The 24,542-nt window shown below is 39.7% G+C and overlaps 1 protein-coding gene across 1 annotated transcript in view; it reads left to right on the top strand.

Moving 5' to 3' along the window:
* Nucleotides 1–8,058: 8,058 nt before the first annotated feature.
* csf1rb (colony stimulating factor 1 receptor, b) overlaps nucleotides 8,059–24,542 on the top strand; it is a 28,435-nt gene continuing 11,951 nt past the window's right edge. Inside the window, exons 1-3 of the mRNA XM_028466316.1 lie at nucleotides 8,059–8,193; nucleotides 19,688–19,939; nucleotides 22,475–22,768. Of these exons, the coding sequence (XP_028322117.1) occupies nucleotides 8,142–8,193; nucleotides 19,688–19,939; nucleotides 22,475–22,768 (598 nt within the window). The 5' untranslated portion in view covers nucleotides 8,059–8,141. The remainder of the gene's footprint in view (nucleotides 8,194–19,687; nucleotides 19,940–22,474; nucleotides 22,769–24,542) is intronic.

Raw genomic sequence — 24,542 nt, 5'->3', positions numbered from 1 at the left:
ACCCATCAAAAAGATTCTGTCTGGATGTAGATCTCCACTGCTGAAACACGTAGTGTCTCACCGTAGACAGCTGTTTATGATACTTAACAACCGGGATGCGGACCTCAACCTCTGCTTCCGTGTTAAAGTAGATGATTATGACTACGTGATATTTGCCACTTCATCGGCTATGAAATGTTTCGGTTGTAATGAGGAGGGACACACCGTGAATGCCTGTCCGAAGCGGGGGGATCCAGCTCCGCCTGACCGGGGGGTACCCCCCGGCCCTGTGGCGGGATCTTGCGCCACCCCGCTGGTGGCGGCGGGGCGGACGGAGGTCTCTGCCCCGCGGCCTGTGGCCGCAGCGGGCACCTCACCCGCTGTGGCCCGGACCGTGACGTCCGAGCGGCCGATCGCGGCGGCGCGGAGCGCCCCGCCCCTCTCCACTGCTGTGTCTGACCTGGAGCAAGTGGGGGTGAGTATAGATGATGTGCACGGTGTGGGTGAAAGTAATCAGGGTGGTGAAGCACAAGTTTTGGGTGATGTGGTGGAGAGTGAGGGTGGTGAAGAAAAGGGGAAAAAAACTGAAAAACAGAATGAGGGTGAAATAGTACAGGTAAATGAAATGAATAGTGAAACACAGGTGGAGGAGACAGGTGGGAGGAGCAGTAGTCCTACATGGGGGGATAGGGTGGAGGAGGCTGAGATGGAGGAGGAAGAGGTTGTGAAGGAGAAATCTGCTTCTAAACGCAGAAGCGTTTGGAAAGAGAAGTTTGAGGCAAAGAGTAGTAAAGGGGAGGAGAGCAGACAGACAGTAAAGGAGCAGGTGGGGGAAAGTGACAGTGATGAGTGTGTCTCTGATAACAGTGACATATCTCAAAAAATAACTATTAGTCAAAAAAGGAAAATGTACTCTGTAGAAATGATCCAAGATTTTTTAGCAAAGACCAAAAACGCCAAAGGGGTCAAAACTGAAGAGCATTTCACAGATTTAAGTTTATTTTGCACATCGGCCAGACTCCACATGAGCGGAAAGGATGAGTCTGGCCTTTCTGACAGGGAGGTTTTTAGACTAAAAAAACTTGTGTATAAAGTAAGAAAACAACTGAACAATGATGAAGCCAAGATCTCCAATGTGTGTTTTAATTAATTTATTGATTTTCATCTGTATTTTTACTTCCTCACTTATGAATAATTTTAGAGTGGGAAGTTTAAATGTAAATGGAGCCAGAGAGTCTAAAAAAAGAGCAGCCATATATGAAATGGCCAAAATGAAACACACTGATGTGTTTTATTTACAGGAAACACACAGTGATAGCAGCAATGAGGCAGACTGGAGGAGGGAGTGGGAGGGGGAAGTCATTTTAAGTCACAAAACTTCTCTTAGTGGAGGAGTGGGCTTCCTCCTCTCCAAGTCCTTTACTCCGGTCTCACTGGAGGTGGAGCATTTTATCGAGGGGAGGTTGCTTTTAATGAAGGCACGATTTGATCTTTTTACTGCTGTTTTTATCAATGTGTATGCTCCAACAATCGGTGCAGAGAGAAAGCTGTTTTTACAAAAAGTTGATGACGTTTTAAATGGCTGTGCCCCGGAGGATTATTTATTTTTGGGCGGGGATTTTAACTGTACAGAAAATGCATCTTTAGATCGCAACCATGCAGAGCCGCATCCAGTTTCTCAGCATGTTCTCAGGCAGCTGGTCTATTCTCATGGCCTGGTGGATGTATGGAGAAGGATGCATGCAGACTGCCGACAGTACACGTGGTCCCACCTCAGAGAGAGTAGTGTGTCCTTGGCTAGACTAGACCATATTTATTTTTTTAAGCATCATTTTAATATTGTTAAAATGTGCAGTATTGTTCCCTCTGTTTTTACTGATCATTCTTTAGTTTTGTGTAATGTTTTTATTCAAAATATTTTACCAAGAAGCGCTTATTGGCATTTTAATTCGGTCTTAACCGTTGATAAACATTTTAAAGAGGTTCTTATTTATTTTTGGGATGTTTTTAGACAGAGGAAGGCAGAGTTTAACAGTCTTAGGCAGTGGTGGGACCATGGTAAGACAGAGATTAAACTTTTGTGTCAACAGTACACCCTCAATGTCACCAGAGACATCACCAGATCTATGAAGGACCTGGAGAGTGATATAGTGGAACTAGAAAGACTGAGTGAGTCCACAGCAAATCGAGAATATATTGAAATTCTTAAAATCAAAAAGCTAGTTTTAGCCGACCTGTTTGATGGTAAAGTACAGGGTGCACTGGTCAGGTCCCGGTTCCAAGCCATCGAAGAGATGGATGCTCCCTCTAGCTTCTTCTTTGGCCTGGAGAAGAGGAGTGGGCAGGGGCGAGTAATCCACTCACTTGTTGAGGACACAGGGCAAATTCTGACTGAACCAAGCCAGATAAGAAGGCGAGCTGTTGGTTTTTACTCAACACTGTACTCTAGTGAGTATAAGGAGGAGGTAGCTCTGATGGACGAGTTCTGTCAGGGGCTGCCTCTGATCTCTGAGGAAACCAACAGGCAACTCAATCAGCCGTTACAGATGCAGGAGCTGAGGGCTGCTCTGCAGGGCATGCAAGGGCGGCGTGCTCCCGGCATAGACGGACTGAGTGTCGAATTTTATAAAGCCTTCTGGGAAATCTTTGAACGGGATCTTTTAGATGTTTTTAACGAAAGTCTGGCCTCTGGTTCGATGCCCATGTCCTGCAGGAGAGCCGTAATAACGCTACTTCCAAAAAAAGGGAACCTGCAGGACATTAAAAATTGGCGCCCTGTGTCCTTGCTGTGTGTTGATTATAAGCTCCTGTCCAAGGTCTTCGCCTCCAGGCTGGGGAGGGTTATTGAGCAGGTCATTTATAGGGACCAGACATACTGTGTGCCTGGCAGGTCCATGGTGGACAATGTCCACATCATTCGGGATGTTTTGGACATCTCCAGCTCATTGGGTTGTAACACTGGTCTGATTTCTCTAGACCAGGAAAAGGCTTTTGACCGCGTTGAACACAACTTCCTCTGAAAGGTTATGGAGAGGTTTGGGTTCGGCGCCGGTTTCATAGCCAAAGTTAAAGTGTTGTACAGTGAGGTTGAGAGTGTCCTGAAGTTTAATGGTGGTCTGTGTGCTCCTTTTAGGGTGTGTCGAGGCGTCAGGCAGGGCTGTGCTCTCTCCGGTATGCTTTACACACTCTCCCTGGAACCCCTCCTTCACAATCTACGCTGCAAGTTACAGGGCTTGTTTTTACCCACTTTTAAAAGTAACATTGTTTTAAGTGCGTATGCCGATGATGTTGTGGTTTTTATTAAAAACCAAGGGGATGCAGACATTTTAGCTAACACGATAGAAAAGTTTAATAAAGCATCAGCAGCGAGGGTGAACTGGAAAAAAAGCGAAGCCCTCGCGGCTGGTGAGTGGAGTGACGGTCTCCCAGTTCTTCCCCAAGGTTTAGTTTGGAAAACAGAGGGTTTTAAATACTTAGGGGTGTTCCTCGGTAAGGAACATATAGTGAAGAAGAACTGGGAGGGTGTCACTGAGAAAATCGAAGGGAAGCTTTCCAAGTGGAAATGGCTGCTCCCTCACATGTCTTTTAAAGGTAGAGTATTGGTTTTAAACAATCTCGTAGCATCCCAACTGTGGCACCGTTTAACTGTTTTAGACCCCCCATCAGGATTGCTTGCCCAATTACAGAAAAAAATGGTAGATTTTTTTTGGGATGGGCTACACTGGGTGCCACAAGGGGTGCTATTTTTAACCAGAGAGGAGGGGGGACAGGGCCTCATCCACCTAGCCAGCCGGACAGCTACTTTTAGACTACAGTTTTTACAGAAATATCTTACAGGTCCTTCTGATCTTGTGTGGAGAGATGGGGCCAGCTGCATTCTCAGATGTGCAGATTTCCTGGGGTTGGATGCTGCTCTGTTTTTAATTGATTCTAAACTTTTAAAATTTGGTGGGCTACCTCCGTTTTATCAGGGTGTTTTTAAGTCTTGGGCCCTTTTTTACCGTAAAAGGTGCCCAAAGTCTAACTCTCTGTACTGGTTGTTGAGAGAACCGTTGATTCACAGAGCCATGCTGGACATCAGCAGCAATGTCACCCCCGGCCTGACGATGGCACTGCTCAAAACAAAGACTCTGTGCCTGCAGCAGCTGGTGGATGCAGTGGGGCCGGCGCTGGAGGACACCAGGGCCCTGAGCTCTCTTCTGGGCCTGCACTCTGTCCGGGTGACAGAGAGACTCCTAGAGCTATGGCGCCAGAGGCTCCCTGGGAAGGAGAAGAGCCTTCTAATGGATTATGGACAGGGAAAAGTCAAACCGGACCCTGCAGATCCCTTCCCCGAAATCTTCCTGAGCCCAGCTCTGGGGGAGCTCACCGGCCCCCTTTTGACTACAGCACAGTCTGAAAAGCTGACTCTGCACAAAGCTGAAAAAAAGACGTGGTACATGAGCTGCGTCAAGGCCATACACAAGGCCGGACTGAGCAACCGCCCCCCCACTGTGTGGTCAGAAAGATTGGGGACAGATGGAGTGAGCCCACAGTGGAGGATTTTATATAAACCTCCCCTAAAAAAAGCGGACAGCTGACCTCCAGTGGAGGATTTTACATGGTGCTATTGCCTCCAATGCTTTTATTTCTGTTCTTAATCCTGCTGTTCTTAATACCTGTCCTTTTTGTTGCCTTCGAGAGACTGTTTACCATGTTTTTACAGAGTGTAAGAGACTCACGAGTTTCTTCTCTCTTTTAACATTGGTTTTTAATCTCTTTGATGTGGCTTTTACTGAGAGGGTTTTTATCATGGGAACTAAATACAAAAAATAACAAAAAGAAAAGTGGCAGCTCCTCAATTACCTCTCAGGTGAAGCAAAAATGGCTATTTATATAAGCAGAAAGAACAGGGTAGAGAACAGAGAAGGACAAGAGGCTGAGGCAGTATGGCTGGTCAATATAAGGGCGAGACTCTGGCTAGATTTTAGATTTTATAAACACATTGGAGACTTGGACGCTTTTGAACAGCGATGGTGTTTTAACAATAATGTTTGTTCAGTTGTTGATGATGAGTTGGTTTTTACGCATGTTTTTATGGTTTAAACTGTCATTTTTTAAAACAAAACCAAAAAAGCATACTGGGTTTTTAATGCATTAGCACTTTTATTGGATTGAATTGTGAAAACTAAACCTGTGAAAATAAAGTGTTTTTGTAAAATCAAAAAATCTCTCTCTCTCTCTCTCTCTCTCTCTCTCTCTCTCTCTCTCTCTCTCTCTCTCTCTCTCTCCCCTATATTGCCATTGCATACCCTCAGAAACACTGTCCTTGAGGTTAAGATTAGGAGGTTTGGAATTCCTTTTTTTTTACTTTCTGCTAAGTAACATCACTGAAACGCCACAGGCCTGAGCTAATGACGCCTAATCAGGTGAATTGAAAGCACCTGGACGAACACAGGTTGGAGCACAAGCAGCAGCAGAAGAAAAGAGTTTAACACAGAAAAAACACTGGTTATTAACCTAAAAACAACGTTAGATTCATTGAGAAACTTCCACTCACAAGAAAAAAATGTTAAAATGCATTGAGAAAATTAAAGTAGAAATGATGGAATAGACGTGTGTATTCTTTTTGAAGTGGTCAAGCGTTTCTTCAAGTTTAAAACAAGAATTAGTGTTGTTCCAATACCAATTTGTATTTCTTTATTTATTTGTCTCGATACCGATACAATACCCAGTTGCAGAGTATTGGCCGTTACCATTACATGCCGATACCACAGTGTTACCTTTGTCTGACTACAACATTTTACTCAGAATTCTGTGAAAAAACAACTATAGAGCATAATGAATGAGTGATAAATACACATTTTAAAGAATTTTGTAAATAAGTGCAATTAAACCATATTTAGTGACTCCTGAAAAGATAATTTCTAGCTTTTATCATTTATGGTTATCTCCCTCCTGATGTGGGATTTTCAGTTCATGTTATAATCAAGATCATTTCTATCATCAATCAGTGTGTTTTTGTGTGTTTTTCATGTCATTTGGTGTATTTTGTTGTTGTCTGTCTATTCTATTTATTATTCAGTATATTTTTCTCTAATTTTGTGTGTTGTCTCATTGGTAGTATGTATTTATGTGGGAGATTTATAGAGTTGTCAATTATGGCCAAATGAGTATGTGTTTGAAGGTTGGATGTACAAAGAGATGTACATACTCTGTACTCTGTAGTGTTATAAAGAGGTTATAAAGGTCGTTTTGTGTACTTTTTGTACAAATTTTGCACAATTCATGGAAACGGCGGAGAAAGTGAACTCCGTGACCCGTGATTTAAAGGAACTTTGGGATCACAGTGTTAAGGCAAAATTATTAGCTTAATAATATATTTACTCATATATTTTTAATCCTTAAGCCTTGGGTAACTTTCCATTGTGTGATTCTCATGTCTTCAACTTTGCTTCTAGCTCTGGGTCAGGCCACCTTCTCCAAAGCACACGATATCTTCTCAAAACAACCACAAGGCCAGACGGATAGGCACCCTCTGTGTCACACATACACACCCCACACACATCCATTCATACACACAAACACATAAACGCACACACCTCCGTCTCCAAGACAATCAAGCAGATACCAGGGAACAGGCTGTTTGACCCAAGAAGAAAATGTCTTTTTCTTTCCGCCTGTCCCCACCTCCTCCACTCTGTCCTGTCTTTATCTCCCGGGGGGGGAGGAGGGAGGGGGAACTGAGAAGGGATATACGTGATGTGTCAGATTTTGTCTCTCTCTGTGTCCTCGGATCGCCTGGCCGGACGGTCACTAATTTTTGTTCCATCTTTGTACTTTTTTTTACTTAGTTTTATAATAAACCTTTTTTATAAAATCATCAATGCTTCGCCTGGACTCCATCACTCAACCAGAGCAATGAATCATGTCTCCAAATGAGGTCAACCACAAATCTTGCCGTAACAACAGGAATAATTTAAAATAACCTTGAAATATTAACTTAAATAATGTTTAGCAGTACAAAAACGTTTTTAATATTAACCTTTTTTAAACCCAAACAAAATGCGACACAGTGACGTCATAAACCGGTGACCTGGAACCGGAAGTAGCACGCTCAATACCACACCCGTTACCGAGAGGGAGCCATAATCTTAAAATTAAAATGAATGTTTTGCAACACCAAATTACTCCAAAATAACGGATGCACACACTTATAATGGTATTTGGAAGCCACTGACAAAGTTTCATTTTGAACAGACATCGCGCCAGGGAGATATTTGCTCCACAAACACACACACGCACGCATGCACGCAGACCTTTTTTGCATTTTAGTATGTGTGTGTGTGTTTTTGGCATTGTTTTGTATGTTTCTTGGATATTTTTGTGTATTTTGTACTGATCTTGTGTGTTTTTCTCTCATTTAGTGTGTCTTTGTTGTTGTTTTGTGTGTTGCTGGTAATAGTGTTTTTCTCTCTTAGTATGTGTGTTTTTTGTGTCATTTTGTGTATTTTGTCGTTGATTGTTCTTTCTGTAATTACGCATATTTTTCTCTTATTTTGTGTGTTTTTATTGTTGTTTTGTGAGTTGCTGGTATTATTTAGTATGAACACATATTATAAAAACCCATATTTTTAATGCTTTCATTTGTTAATTTTCCACTCTCTCTCTTTCTCTCAAGTACCCCTTGTAGTGTCATTGCGTACCCCTAGGGGTATAAGTACCACCATTTGAGAAACTGCATTATGGTAATGATAGGCCATGGGCCTGATGGATGATTTTATCTTTGTCACCTTCAACATGACAGAAAATATTCAGTAACAATAGATATTTACTTGTAAACATCTCTAAACCAAATCCATGCACCGATGGGTTTCCCGAGGCGCATCGTTGTCTTCTTTGGTGCTTTTTTGTCTGGATTAAAAACCTTGACGTTTGTGATGAGTAAGAAGATTCAGAGAGTGATGGATGCTGACTACAACTGACTAGTGTGGCTTCACCGTTGGATGTTTGGAAGTTAAAGATCTACAACAGAAGGAGGAGCTGTAGGAGGCTCAGAAAGAGGATCAGGAGGAGAAAAGGAAGAGAAAAAAGAGGAACTGATCTGAAATGTCCGACTACTTTATTCTGCTTCTGCTACTGCTTCAGTCTGACCAAAGAAAGAAAGAAAGAGGGAGAGAAAGATGTGTTTCCAGTTTGTGCTGCTGGTGATCGGCCTGAGCTGCTGCTGTGCAGGTAAAACATATTAACAATAGCTTTAGCACTGTGTTTAATTCTAAATAATTCATGTGCCCTATGTTTGCTGACTCCTTTAAAGAAAAGGGGGTTACACTGACTCCAAGGAATGATACTGACTCAAGAAAATCCCTCAGAGTCAGTATAACCCTCAGAGTCAGTTTAACCCGTAGAATTGTTTGGCTGTTTCTGCGTACAACATTCTGACTTGTATTTTCTCTGGAAATGCAGGTTTCCTAATTGTATATAATGTATCTTCTGTTCTCTTATTTAAAGTATTTTTACTGTCTCTCCAAAGTTGTTCAGGATAAGTGAACATTAGATCAGATTAATGCAGTTAATGCTAAAAAAAAAGTTTATTTATTGAGGTTTGATCTAAATGTAGAAAGTGATGAAACTGTAATTTTTGGTCTGGTTAATCACGTCTTGTATTATTTATTGTCTAATAGCAGAAACTGAACTATTGCTCAAACTGTTGTTAGTGTTAAAAATCACAGACACAAAAATATAATTTAGACCTTCAGAATCACCGCTAGCTTTTTCTATTTTACAAATTCTCATCGAGGCAAAACTTTCTTCAAAAGACTGTGAAAAAAACTGAATAAATGTCTTAGTTTGATAGAAATGCATGTAAATAATTTAGGGATTGGACAATCCACAGCTTGATTAAATCACCCAGATAAACCGATCAATAATCGAGCTAGTAGTGCGTTTAAACATGTTAGCTTATTTCATCTCCGGTACATTCACCACTTTTTCTTCTTTCCTCTGGAATAAAAAGAATGTTGATGGCAGGCGAGAAGCAGAAAACATACTTTTGAAGGAACGAGGAAACCAATGTAATGCTGCTAACGCTAAAGGAGAGAAAGATGAGAGAAAAACATGACAAACTTTTTGTTATCAGTTGTTACGTCCCTCTACAGTCCTCGTGAAACTATGCCAATACCAGTGACGTGCCGTGAGCATTAGGATTGGGTAGGCAGTGCATTGCACACCATTAAAGAAACATAAACAATTATTCAATACAGCCTCTATACTCTCTCAACAAGATATATCTCATGACACGGCAGCGCATCCATTGTTTGTGTTGGAAACACAGAAAAAATTACAAAAACAACTCAGAATAGCCAGTTCAGTGAGGCGCATCCACAAACCCAATCCTTTCTTTTGTACCCTTCACTGTGGAATGTACGAATAATTTTCTGACCTTTCCTTTGCTGAAGGTCTGGTAGCTCAGGCGTTGGTCTCCCATCATATAAAAGCTTCCTCAAAAAAAAGTAGTGTTATTCTGCCCACTAGCTAGAGAACGTAGCTGACCACACTGTATCAATTCACTAATGCACTGTGAACGTACGTATAGCATTTAGCATAGCACGGTTAAGGCCAAAGGCAGCGTAGTAATCGGCCTTTTTATGTAAATGGTTTTCATCTTGGGGAACTGACTGCACATACGCTAACACATATAAACTCAGGCTATGAGGCCAGAGCATAGAATGTAAAAAGAATGGACGAGACAAGCTCCTCCAAAAGTGAAGCTTTTTTTTTAGAGCTCCCCCTGCTGACTGGCTGCAGTATAGGTCATAAACCCCGCCTCCTCAATGTTAACGGATGGGATTTGGATTAAACTGTAAAGTTAAAATACTCGTCACATAATTTTTTTCCAAACCTAAACTCTGCTGTGATCATCAGTTAATATCACCACACAATGTGTTCAATTGCTCATTTTTCTGTGAAGTTTGTTTTAAATAACTTTTTTGAGGTTGAAATATGGGATTTGTTGTCATATATTACAATGATTGACAGCCAATGATTGGGCAATACGCTAAATACCAGGGCTCCCCCCGCACGACCCTACTGCGTAGACTCTGGCTCCAAATGGCGTCAAATTTGCTGGATGGCTGCGCCCCTAGCGCTGTATTTTGGCTTCAAGAATGTTGAGTGGGAACTATGGAGGACATCGCGCCCATTTTTTTTACAGTCTATGGGCCTTTGGGAGAGGGTGTGGCCTCCTCCTGCGTTACAGCGGAGTGAGACTTGTGCAGTGTCTCTGCAGTACCAGGAAATAGGGATGTTAAGTCATATAGGGATGTTAAGCATAAAATGCTGACACTATCAAACTTACAGGTACTGTAGGCTATTGGAAATTGAAAAAATAATGACAATTGTACTATAATTAAAACAATCAAAATATAAATTCACCCTTGGGAAGGCACTGCCTACCCTGACTGCACGTCACAAGCCAATACAGAGTGTTTGGTAAGGAATACAATGCCACCTCTAAAGTCAGTCAGACTTTGTTTGTCAGTAGTTTGGTTTTCTTATCTGCAGAATGATTAAACACAGGATGTGATGTTAAACCGTCCTTTGTATCAAAAGATGGTTTACCATTTGAGAGTGGTGTGGGAGCTGTGTCTCTGATATGGGAAGGATGTCAATTTTGGGATGCATCATCAGTAGAGTTCCTTTGAATCAGGGGGTGTTGCGGCCTTTTTAACCTTCATCAAAGGTGGCCAGCTACAGGGTGATCAAGCCTGATCTTGCATGCCATAATTGTTTCCCATTCCCTCTTATGTGCAGCTTTGGGCCACTTGACACTTGGTCAATGGCCTCTGATCTGTTTCTCCCTAGGAAGTGTCTGCTTTTTGATCTCTTTCTTGGTCAATGCTATTTTACTGCTCCCTCAAACATTATCTCTTTCCTTGATGGATTCTCAGCCTCCTGAGGTGGCTGTGGTGGCCTAGTGGTTAAGGACGCTGGGCTTGTAATCGGAGGGTTGCCGGTTCAAGCCTCACCTGGGCCATCACTATGGGATGTTGAGCAAGTCCCTTAACCCCGAACTGCTCCCCAGGTGCCGCAAAATGGCTGCCCACTGCTCCTCAGGGATGGGTTAAATGCAGAGGACAAATTCCATTAATGTAGTAGCGAAAGCCCCGATTTAATCTTTAATCTTAATCTAAGTGATGTTATTTTTTTTCCCAGCCACAGGTGCACACCTGTCCCATGCCCAGTAATGAGAAGCCTGGTTGTTTTATTGACGCAGTCCATGGGACTATGCTCAGACAAGACGAGCGCTCCTTAATCCACTTCAGAATATAGCTTGATTGCTGTGCGCATGGAAAACTGATCAAAGACGTGAGAATAAAAATCAATGGGGAAATGTAAACAATAACTTATTTGGAGCCAATATCTCTTGGATTGGTTGAGCCCTCGCTGAATGACTTTTATCAATGCCAGTCCAGGGTAAAAAAGTCTTGGTTTGTTTAAGCCAGTGTTTACTGCTCAGGATAAGGCTTGCTTTAGAAGTTTGGTTGGTAGATCACAGGTTTACTGTTTAGAGACATGAAGACGACAAAAAACCAGAAAACATACACCTTAAAGTGAGCTGCACACGTTTTGGTAATGAGATACACAGATGGGAGCAGCCTGCTCACTGAGTGCAACAATGGCCACGGTTGCATGTTTTTTTCATTCTCAATTAAATAATTCAGAATTAAAGTATTTTGCTCTGTGTTTACATCAAAATAGTCATTCTGAATTGAGGTTTACATGGAAGCATGTTTATTTGACTTTATTCCATTCTGCTTTCGGTCTGAGGGTTGGGAAGGCTTCTGATTGGACGTGATATATTCAGGTCTGTCGGGGGGAAAAAAACAAAACAATTTTCAAAAAAGACAAAAAGTAATTTTTAATCTTTAAGAAGATTACATTTTTATTCTGAATTAAAGGGGAATTAAAGCCCTCATGTAAATGTAGCCATATGCTCTTATGAAAATAACTGTAAGAAGCTGTGTGATATCAGCTGAAAACGCAGCTGAATCAGAATGAATTATTATCCCGATGAAACTTCCATAAAAAAAAGGAAAATCTTTGCTAAAACACCTATCAAAGTTTTATAAACTTTGATACATTGTTTGAAAGAATAATGCACATCAATGTAAAGCACTTTGAGTGCCTATGATAAAGCGCTATATAAAATCCATTATTAGAGATGTCTACTTCATTGGTTTTTTTTTTTTAAACTTTTTGTTAATATAGTAAAGTTAATTGTAGCAATGCATTATCAGAGAAGCAGTAATCATGGTCAAAATAACAAAGTGCATTAGATAATGATAAAGTGTCTCTTTAAAAAAGGACTTGTTCATTTTTTACTCTTTTAAAAACCAAGAATGGATTGTCAAATTTAAATAGCAAAATCTACAAGATTCTAGAACCACACATTTTACATCCAAAATGAAGACAATGCAACGCAATAAATTAAGTTCCTCAAAGTGAAAAATGCCAACTCAGCAGGTTTCATCTGAAGGGGAAATGACTTGTTTTTGGAAGGACTAGGCTCAAATTTTCAGTCTTCTCTTTTTTTCTCTATATTATTAAACTATAATTATCATGCAATTATTCCCAGTTAATCTGTTTACTATGTCTCAATGATAAACTTTTTATCGTTTTGTTTAAAATACTGGACTCTCAGCAATGAGGACTAAGCATTTTTCTCAGTTCCTCATTTTTTTTTATCAAAATGACCTTTAAAGAGAAGTTAGGGGTGGTTGTGTGTGTGTGCGTGTGCGTGTGCGTGTGCGTGTGTGTGTAGGGGCCGGGACACGAGCAGATGTTGTTTGTGTGAAGTGATATAAACAACATGTGGAAGACATTATGTAAAAGGTTTTGGGAAGAGATGTTCAAAATTAGCTTTTTGCCAATGTCTGATATTGTCCAACACATAATTTATGGTATTAAAAGATAGCAATATATACATAGACCACTCCCCCAACTTCATTTTAAGTCAAATTCTATATATATTTCTATGGAATTAACAGATTAAGCCTACTTTCAATGGGATGTCCCATTGGATGAATTCCACAACTGTACCTTTCAAAATTTAAACCACTAGAACCAAACTTGCCGCTGCGGGCTTAGGCCGGTGGTGTAATTGAAGATGCACACAAACAAATTGCTGACAAAAGACTATGGAAAGTAACCCCTTAAGGTCAACTCAGATTTCAGAAAAACACCTGTGCAAGATATTCCCAAATTGGAATGATAACTGTAAAAGCAATGCAAAACAGTGCAATCAAAAGTTTAAATAATATGTACAAGGACATTTCTACATTCTGTTTGGTTTTACCAGTCAGTAACACAAATCTTAAAACCAAAGAACACAATGTGCAAACAACACAATATATTTTTATATAAAATAGAACAAGAAATAAAACAAAATAAATATAAATATGGGCAGAAGATGAGCAGGTATAATTACATATTTTTAATATTAATATTCAATTAAGAGAAAACATGTACAGTGATTGTAAAGGGTGTGTTTCAAGTTTATTATACCTTTTTAAATTATTCTTAATTATTCTGTGTTGCCTGTCCAGAAAGCCGGCCCTGACTACAACTGAGTTATTGTAGTATGAACATGAGAGTACAAATATGTCCATCCTCGCTTGGCTTATTTTGTCAAAAACAGTTCAAATTTAGTTGTGTGTATTGGCTTGAAAACAAGATGAAAGCAGAGTATAAGGTGCAATATATTACAGCTGTTTTTAGCTGGCAATGTCCAGGCATTCCCATATGTGTTTTTGTTTTCAGTGTCTCCAAATGGTACATTTGGCACCACTATGGCTTGTCATACAGTTATGATCTTGGGTTCTATGGAAAGGTCACACTCAGGGACATGTTATTGTGCAATCCAATTCACCATCAGTGGCACAGTACCGTATAATCAGCATGTAGGAGATAACGTAAACTTTAGAAAAATACAATAGACGTTGATTAAGTTTATTTAAAATTCCAGTGCATTTTCAATATATAAAAATTCAATTGTCAAGGACCCAAATGGTTAACGATTACTGCGATTCTTGAAGTAAGACCACGTTATTGATCGGCCTTTTTGAATATTGTAGGAAAACAAACTGCTCTCTCTTGTTAAAGCTGCAGTATGTACGTGATTTTTTGGCTTAATTTTGTTAAAAATCCTTGCTAACCTTTGATCATATTGTAATTCAAGGTGTTCTGAGAGAACTGGACCTCTGCTCCTTTTCTTGGTTCTGTATTTCAGCTTTGGAAATCCAAGAGAGTGGTTGATTCCATACAAGTCTCACAATTCTACATACTGCAACTTTAAGTATTTTCTCCTAATAAAGTTTCTTATACTACTTACTCACATAGGGAGAGTTGCTGGTGCTTTAGTTTGGTGTTTTTTGCAAGAAAAAAAAACATTCATATTTCTCAAGAAAAGATTATATTTCATGCAGTGTACTACAGCAAATGTAGACATGCGGAAAATATATTAGCAGAAAAACAGATACTAATATTACCAACCATTATTACATTTTATGGCGGATAATCGGATATCGGCCAATAACGTCGCCCATCTCTAGTTTTAGGATTCATCTGCGTCCTGTAGTGTACATTAAATAATTACTAAGCAGACTCTGTGGGCATGTATCACTACTTGAAAAAACAAGCGTAAACTTCCGGTGACACCATGGTGAGAACCAAAGGCCAGAGACAAAGCTAAGTCAGAAAAACATAGAAAACTGTGACAACTATAGATAATTAAGGTCTTCAGTTTGGAAACCAACCTTTGAACAAAATGTCCCCCTCCTCGAGGAAAAAGGTGCCCGGAAAGCAGGGGACTCTGGAAGAAATGAGCGATAAAACACAGAGCTCGGACAGCGTTAGCCTGAGTGCTAGTAGCCACAAGGCGTGCGAGGCCGGATCTGTGATGATAGAGGAAATGAGAAAACTTTGCGAAGAAAATACCCAGGGGCACAAACAAACTTCTCAGACCCTTGAGCGCCTGGAAAAGGCGGTGACTGATATTAAAGAACAACTGGGTGATCATCAACAGAGGATTTACGAGCTGGAAGGCAGAGTGAGCGGAGTGGAAGACACAGAAGCAAGGCAGCAGCGGGTGCTACGTTACCTGCTTAAACGTGATAAACAACTCACGGATATATGTGACGACCTACAAAACAAGCTAAGAAGAATTAACTTTTGTATATTCCAAATACCAGAAATGAGTAAAGAAGGTGATGTGGTGGAGTTTGTAAAAGGCTTTTTGCCCAAAGTGCTGGAGCTGCCGATTAACTCAGACATTAAAATTGAAAGAGCGCACCGCTCGCTGCAGGCCAGAACAGTAACTACTGTAATATTGGCCATTACTGCACATTGTTACCATAGAGAGATCAGGTCACCACTCTCTGTCCCATCATCACGGGGGGTCACTTACAGATTGTGTCCTGTGTCTGACTGGAAATGTGCAAGTTCTGTTCTATGTTTTTAATGTTCTTATTTTGTTTTATCTGATACAGGTGGTGTATTTCACTGTATTTAATGTATCTATATTTATACATTTGCAGTTAAGAGTTAAAAATAAAGGTTGTTTACAGGTGCTAATGAATGGACAGGGCTGAGTTATATGAAACAATTCACATACAAGGACTTAATTTAATTATCTATAATATAAGGGAATAAACAGACCAATTAAAAGGAAAAAAGATACTGGGACAGTTGAAGAAAAAGCACTGCTCCATAGCCTCACGTACAGAAACAGAACACCAAAAACTTAATTAATGGTAGCACATAAATACATCAGGATGGTGCGGTCGGGCATGGCGGAGTGGGGGTCTTGGGTGGGGTATTGCTGGGGGCTCTCTTTGCGGGGGGTCTCCGGGCGGTGTAGGCCTGGCGAGGCATGGGGGTGCCACTTCTCTTTGGGTGTGGCCTGATGCTTGTCTTGGGGGTGGTGCGGTGGATGTTGGTGGGGGGCCTTGATTACACAACACAATAAGCACAATATGCACAACTACAACTTCACATCTCACTTTACAATAATCAACTCTTCCCCACCCTTCCATTTTCTACCTTGAATCTCTCCTCCCTGCTCCCTTTTTTTTCAAAAAGCTCACATCTGATAGCAGACAATAGGGAAGGTATTTTTATTATTGGTGGGGACTTGAATTGTGTCCTGAATAATAAGTCAGACAAATCACCAATATCCTCAAGACCTCAAACCAGGATGTCTAAAAGTCTATCATATTGTATGTTGAAGGAAGTAGGTTTGAAAGATGCCATCTTCACCCAAATGAGAGAGATTTCACTTTCATGTTGCAAGTGCATGGGAGTTACTCACGGTTAGATCACTTTTTAGTTTAAAAAAAAAAAAGACATACACCGTGTTAAATATGTGTGATTGGCTCAGTAACCATTTCAGATAAACTTAAAGAAAATAAAACCAAGGTAGATGAGATATTAACATATAAGGCAGAGGGTGCCCTCAGGTTCATTGATAAGTAATACTTTGAACTGGGAAACAAGGCCAGCAGGTTATTATCATTTCAATTACAGAGGGCACAAGTGAGTCGTATAGTTCCTAAAATTAAACAACCTCATTCTAATCATGTTGAAACAAACCCAAAAACAATATCAAATGCTTTTGATAAATATTGTGAATTTCTTTAAAACTCTTAAGTTGGCCAAACTGACTGCTGATGAAACCTCTGCGTTAGTAGAACCAATTAAAGAAATAGAAATTAAAGAAACAATAGTTCAATTAAAAAACAAAAAGTGTTCATTCTGGGTAAAAAAGGCCTTTAGATATTCAACGTTCAAGAAAATGAGTCAGAGTTTGAACAAAAACTCAAACGGTTTCAGTTCCATCTTCAGGTTTTTCTCTGATTGTGAAACATCCTGTCCATCTGTTAGTGTTGGGGTTTCGATTGCAGTTGATGAAAGCTTTGTAGACCACCAAATACCCCTAGTCTAAAAAAGACCTAATTATTGATTACATAAATAATTAAAATTATATACAACTAATACATATATAAATAATCCTAATATGAACCCATTAACTCTAACTAACAATAGTCTGGGTAAGGTGTAAACCAAGGGTGCCCAACTCCTGTCCTGGAGAGCTCCTGCCCTGCTTGTTTTAGATGTCTCCCTGCTAGAACATCCATCCATCCTTACTTGCTCCTTATTTCATGGTCGCTGGGGTCTGCTGGTGCTTATCTCCAGCTCTCATTGAGCGTTTAGCAAGGCACCTATCCATCACAAGGCAACACAAAGACACACAGACAACTATTCACTCACATTAACGCCTACAGACAATTTAGTCATGTTTTTGGATTCTGTGAGGAAGCCGGAGTACCCAGAGAAAACCCACGCAAGTGCAGGGAAAACATGCAAACTCCACACAGAAAGTACGCAAGTGTCCACCTCGGGACCAGGACCTTCTGAGGCAAACATGCTAACCACTAAGCCATCATGCACCCGCCTGCTATAACACCTTAATTTAATCTTCGTGTGATCATAAAGTCTAATAACTAGTCATTACAACCAGCTATGGTGGACCAGGAGAGCATCTAAAACATGCAGGACAGCAGCTCTCCAAGAAGGAACCCGTGTTATGAACCAAAAGCTCTGGTAGAGACTTCTCTGGACAGACAAATAGAAATGAGAAGAAGAGGATCTCATGGTCAAAAACAGGCACATTGTAAGAGCATGTTGAAATTCTTTCCCAGCATTTAACAATAAAGCAGCAACTAATTGCCGTGCTTCGAGCATCTGTAGCTGGGTGTCCATTACAGGTTTTAGCAAAATAAAGTAGTAGGAATATAATTGCGCTTTGAACATGTTTCCATTGAACGGCAGGAGCCTCGTAACTTCTGTGAAATCTCATCCCGTGAGACTTCGCTGCAGGAAGACGGACGCTCAGAACCTCCTAATAACACCCCGTATTCCTTTGTTGTTTCACGTCTAATGTGGCAGCAATAATTTTGAAGTATAACGCTAACAAATGTCTCGGTCTTCTCTTCTGTCCACATGTACTGCGTCATGTTTTCTCAGAGAGAAGTGGTCATGTGACCCGGTACGTCACGTTCTGTGATGTGTGTTTGCAGAAAAAGTGTTTCTATAGTGCTTTTGCAACACATTTAAATATTGAAACGTCTGAAATTCCTCCTCATGAAAACTGTTTAGACATATTTGATGATGTTTCCATTACCAGTTTTTATTGCGCTATTTAGATTTTGTGCATTTTCAAGGGTAATGGAAACGCAGCTTATGAGACATTCCAGATATCAATTAGTCTCTTCACCTTTGTGTTGCTCCAGATTTTTTTCATTTCAATAGCCTTTATTTAGTCAGCAGGATCCCACTGAGATAAACAAACTCTTTTACAGGTGTGTCCTGGCAGCAGTACATAAAATAAGTTTACAGTGTCAAAAAAATACTAAAATGTTCTAAAAACAAATAAATAGCACAGAAGACAAGTACATGAAAAACAATAAAAAGTACAGTCACAGACTAAGAGCTTATGAAAGATAAAACTATAAAAGCCACCAAATAGTTGCAAACACGTAATGTTCAACTCTCAATGTCGTTTTTTTGTTTCACACTATTGCCAGTTGTCCTGCTTACCCACAATGCCGTGTGTGTTTGTGTTCACAGCACACTGGAATCGCTGTAAACTTTGATTGGATAAACTCCAATTCCAAAAAAAAACAAACGCTCTAGATTTGACCTGCCTGATCCGCTCTAGACTCAGTGTTCACACTAGCCTACTCCTGCACACTTGAAAAACATAATAATGTAATGTCATATACAATGTAGCCCTACAGTGAAATTTGTTTTTGAATTTTAACTATCCTGCTAAGGAATGATATATATTAAAAAAAAAAAAAAAAATCTGTAAGCACATAATAAAAAATATTATTTAGAATTATCACTAGATTTATTTAATTAGCCTACTGGCATTTTCTGTCACCCATTATCTGTGAAATACAACTCTAATGAGAACGGTTAGGTTAAGATGATGAATAGAACTAATGTTATGTTTGGCTTAATTTGAGAGAGTCTGAGTTTCCACGCAAGAGTTATCCAGCAATTAAATGGAAACTAAATTGTCTGCTTTTGTTCCCTTTTCCATTTATTGAAATTAAGTTTTGTTAGATTAATTCCACTGGGTTAAACGATATCCAATCATTATTCCATTATTCCTAAGCCGCACACTGGTCACCAGACTGGCTTGATAACACAACAATAAGCACAATATACACAACCACAATTTCACATCACATCACTTGAAACTTATTGACTATTCCCCACCCATTCGTTTTCCTATCTTGTATCCCTCCTCCCTGTTAACTCCCCCCCCCCCCCCCCACCCCCCTCACCCTGGTGTAACACTGCCCTCTCATTTTTACATCCTCCCTTTAATAAAGTATTTACCCTTCCCTAGGGAGGGCTGGTGATGGTCACAATTATGCAATGAAATAAATTCATTTATTTAATTGCAATAATAAAATATGCATTGCTGTTAAAAGATTGCACTTCTTGTAGTGTTAACCTTCAACAGCATGTGCAGACAAGGAAAAAAAAAAAAAAAAAAAAAAAAAAAAAGTAACCAGTCCCACTCATGGGTTGGTAACATCAAAGCAGTTTAATGTTGGTTTTGTTTGACCTGATGATGTTTATTCTATATTCTCCCCAGTCACTCTCAGCCCTCTGTCAATGCATCTGAACTCTCGCCCTCTCAAAGACGGATCTGATGTGATTCTGAGAGCCGGCTCAGCCTTCAACCTTAGTTGCCATGGCAACACAAACTTCAGTTTATCCAGCACGGCGTGGAACAGACTGACCAACAGGCGATTCCTGGCAGTGAGGACGTCTACACCCAGACACACGGGGACGTACAGGTGTAGCTACACGGACCTGAGCACCTGGATCCACCTGTACGTCACAGGTACGAGAAAAAACTCCTACAGTCATTACTATTTATTAATAGTAGTTTTATTATCTATATTATTATCATTGTGAATTTTGGGGTTGATTAGTCAGACAAGACAATTTCACAATCCTGCAAAATTTGGTATTGATCCAATATCAAGTAAATCTCGGCCGAGTGTCATTGTCGATATTGTTCTGATACCAGGGCCATCTGGCCATTGACCCAAAGTGGGCCGGTCTGGTCCGCTGCATAGTGTTTTTTTTTTTATATGAGCGAGTGGAGGCAGACATAGTAACAAAATGGTCCAAAAGTGGCCAAAACACGGCAAGAAAAGAGTGAAAAATGACTAAAATGGGCGAAAAGCAGTCAAGAGTGGCCAAAAAATGGGCAAATGAAGAAGAACCAGGTGGTATTTAAAGGGTTGCTTAAATGAGCAAAATGTGGCAAACAATAGTGAAAAAAGACCAACATTTGGAACAAAAAGAGACAAAATGGAGGGAGAAAATTAAACAAGTGGTATTAATTGGGCAAAAGTTAGCTTATTTGGGCAAAAAGTGGCCAAAAAATGTAAGAAAAAACACAAATTGTGCGGGGTAATGAGCCCATTTATATATTGGTATGTGCCAATGATTTGGTAGCACCAACCGTGGCCCGGCCTAAAAAAAGTTGCTAAATGGAAAAGGGTAACAAGGGGTTAAAACGTTTCTGGGGGAATAATAATTAAAATGAAGACATAAAGAGCCAATGTTTCCCATTATAAACTAAAAGAGAAAAACACTGGGAGTTCACAGACCTCTACCAAGCAGCTCAAGCACGGTAAACTCCATTACCATGACTACCTGTCAACATTGAGCTGTTGACTCTGAGAGAACCTATGACATCATCACAACTTCCATAGTGTGGAGGGGAAAATGAATGGGATATATATCTACAAGTATATATTCTTTTGGTAGCCAGAAAATCACCAAAATCACCTGTTCCTTGTCCCATTTATTGATTTTCCAGAAAATTTCATCCAAATCCATTAAAAACTTTTCAAGTTATCTCGCTAACTGACAGACAGACTGACAGACAGATTGACAGATAAATGGAGGGTAAAACATATCCTTACTGCTCATCGCTCTCTTGGCGAAGGTAATAATAACTTCTACATGGCTGGTCTACAAAATGCCAGTAATAATAGTAACCTTCACCCCCCATTTATTTTTGGTAATAAATCTTGCCACGGTTCCCTTGCATGCAATAAACATCTCATGTATAAACTTAAAAAGGAAGTGAGAAAATCTTGCACAATTGGAACATAATATATTTTCCACAGAGGCATCTGTATAAAATAAAAGGTTTCCGGCTCTAAGTATAGCTACATTTATGAACTCTGTGCCATGAAATATGCCATGTGGGTAACAACTTAATAGGTAGAAACCACAACCTGAACCCAAGAAAGTGGCTGAGCTTTGATCAGAAATAGTACGACTAACAACATATGGATTATGTTCAATGTGCCTTGAAATAAAAATAAAAAAAATGTACTCAGTAATGGTAGAAATGTAACAAATTACTTCTTTTAAAACATACTGAAGTAAAACTATATTAGAAAGTGATTAGAAATATACAAAAAAAGTATTCATAAAAGCAACTAAATTACAGTAACATGAGTACTTGTAATCTGTTACTTTCACCTCTGGTTTTATGAGTATGGTAAAAAAAAAACACTCATTTAGTTTTTGGTGCTCATCATCCACTTGGCAAGAGATCGATCAATATCTATACCAACCTTGGTATGTATATTCATATTGATCCATCATCCACTAGCTCTCATTGTGATTCTTTGACCATGGTTAACAAACAGGATGTGACCTCATCGGGGCATTAACAGGTCATGTGACCTCACTAACATCTCCTCGGGGCAACACCTTTTGGGGAAACTTTTTTAGCATCATTGATTGGGCGACGGCTTGGACATTGCCTTAAAAATGTTGTGTAGCAACAGGATTAAAGAAAATCACAGTAAAATCCTACACAATATTTATTCAACCAATCTGTATTATTCCAAATTTTTATATACAGACATTAAATGCACTTTTTATTACTGTATTCATTCAATTGGTTTCTGGGCTCAAATGGAAAATTACTTACAGCGCAGAATGAATAATATTCAATTTAATTGTAAATGTATTATTATGTGCTTTGGACATAAGAAAAACAAAGTTGATTTCATTGTAAACATGTTAATTTTATTTATGGTAAATTCTACATACACAAGTGTAAATTCAACAAATCTTGTCCCTTTTTGTAAACTTTCTGTGTGAATGTAAAGAATATATCGAGACTTTGTCCATTATTCATACAAAAAAGCATCAAAACTGTAACAATATTTTTGAAGTGGAATAATAATTTATCCCTTTTTATTTATTTTATTTCAACTGTGTATTTATGATTATTGCTTGTTCCCTTTCTGTATATTTGTATAGTGTGTACTTCTGACTTGTTGTATTTTTGTATTTTTCCCCAAAAAACCAACCTCATGCACTAACATCTCCGTCTTGTCAGACTCCACAGACGTGTCCAGTGTGTTTGTCAGCTCAGTGCGGTACTTCTTCAGTCTGCCGGAGGGCAAGGACTTCCTGATTAAATGTCTACTGACCGACCCGTCAGTTACAAACCTCACGCTGCAATCGGAGACCGTGGGGCGGGGCCTTCCACCTGGCATGAATGTGACCTTTGATCCAAGAAGGGGAGCCCTTATTCATAAGCCAGAGATGAGGTTCAGCGGAAAATATGTGTGTTCGGGCCTGAAAGACGGGAAACGCGTGGCCTCCAAACCAGTTCAACTATATGTTTACAGTGAGACACTGTGTGTTTGTCTCTCCCAAATGTTTCTGTCCATCTCAAAACGTCTTCTGACTTTTCTCTTCTCACCTGTGACAGCCGTCAGTAATTGAACAGGGAGGGAATGAGCTGATACACGTCAGGGATGGAGATGATGTCTTACTTTTAAAACTGAAGAACAGCACTGAGCTAAACCTGAACTCACTTTTAAATTAAAAAAAAAAAAAAAACAACAAAAAATAACAGAAAGGGACAGAGCTAAAACAAAAAATACACACACACACACAAGGTGTAAGGTTAGGTTTTTTTCTACCTTCTTCCCGGATCTTTAATTCATTCAGTGCCGTTGACGTAATATTATGTCAATTGCGTTTTTCCACAGAAGTTGCTAGGATACACTGTGAATAAAAGGCTTCTCTGTTGATGTAATGACCACCTGGTGCCCTAAAGGTGGCAGCAACACACCTTTGGATGAGAGATTAGCCACTGATGCTACAATTAGCAAAGGAGGGAAAAGCAGGAACGAGGGAGATTATGGTGTTATGAAGTGATATTGTGAAGTATCCAGCAGCTCACAGCACCACATACTAACACAGAACATGTGTGGACCTGAGTGGATTATTGATCATGTAAAAATTGCTTCAAAGTCACTGACAGATTTTTATAGAAAAAGCCTGTTTTCTCAGCTTTTTGCTATGAAACTGGCGACTTATGTCAAACTTGCTCTATTCAACTGCTGATTACGGAAGAAAGAAACAAGCTTCAAACAAATGATGTTTTTTCTGATGAAAGTGGAGACTTAAATCTTTCAAAATCTGGTCTCAGATTTCAGATAGTCATAGTACAAAATATGTTAAAATCAGTCAAAATGCTCTAACACGGCTGGCACTGAGGGGGGTAGAAATTCTGAAAATGGCTGGCACTGAATGAGTTAACATGAACAGCTAAGAGGAAAGATGACAGGATTTGGTCTCTTTCAATGTGGTTTATTCTAGTTACAGCAACAATGAAAGTTTAGCAGACTTGGCACACATGCAGGTGGCCGTAGTAAAGTGTCTGTGGATGAGTCTGAACATTCCTTCCTATCTCCTTTCCTATCCACTTCTCCCTAACCCCCGGAAGTGTTTAAGTGATAAGGACTGTTCCAATTCTCTAAAAGCTAAAGGAAAGGAGGCTCAATGCTTCCTTTATAACCTCCTTTAGCCTAGGAAACACTGATACATCCTTTACCAAAGGAGACCAGATAATGCTGCCACAATTTCATGCGACGACAACATTTAAAAGGATTCGCTTATCAGAGCGTTCACGGAAATGAATGAAGAGAAACATAATTTTATTCAACATACTGTATTTAAATCACCTAGGAATGCTTTATGCAGTTGTGCATTTGTATGCCTACAATGTTATGTAGGCCTGTATCTTGCATAAATGTCACAATTTCATTAAATTTTACATATTTTGGTTAGTGAGTGGAAGGTGAGTGTGAAATGTGATGTTCTTTTAGTTTCACTTTTGATCCTCGTAGCCTGGTAGCCTCTTTTTCTTTGATTTACATTCAAAATGTGTGATCTTTGAAATTCTATCAGTGGTTAGAGGCACAGGGGAAAGTGTTAGAAATTTGCTTTTAGTCCATTTTCAGAAATTTGTAGTTTTTTCACCACAGCAGACGTCACTAACCTTCGCGGCCGTCTGATTATGACGTCACCTAGTGGAAGTGCGTCTGTTTGTCAAAACAAATGTGATGGCCTTTCCCTAACTTCTTTAGGAAGTCTCCAAACATCTGTCCTAA

The sequence above is a fragment of the Gouania willdenowi genome, chromosome 14, assembly GCF_900634775.1.
Source record: "Gouania willdenowi chromosome 14, fGouWil2.1, whole genome shotgun sequence".
NCBI classification, from domain to species: domain Eukaryota; kingdom Metazoa; phylum Chordata; class Actinopteri; order Blenniiformes; family Gobiesocidae; genus Gouania; species Gouania willdenowi.
This window is presented reverse-complemented; position numbering and strand designations above follow the sequence as displayed.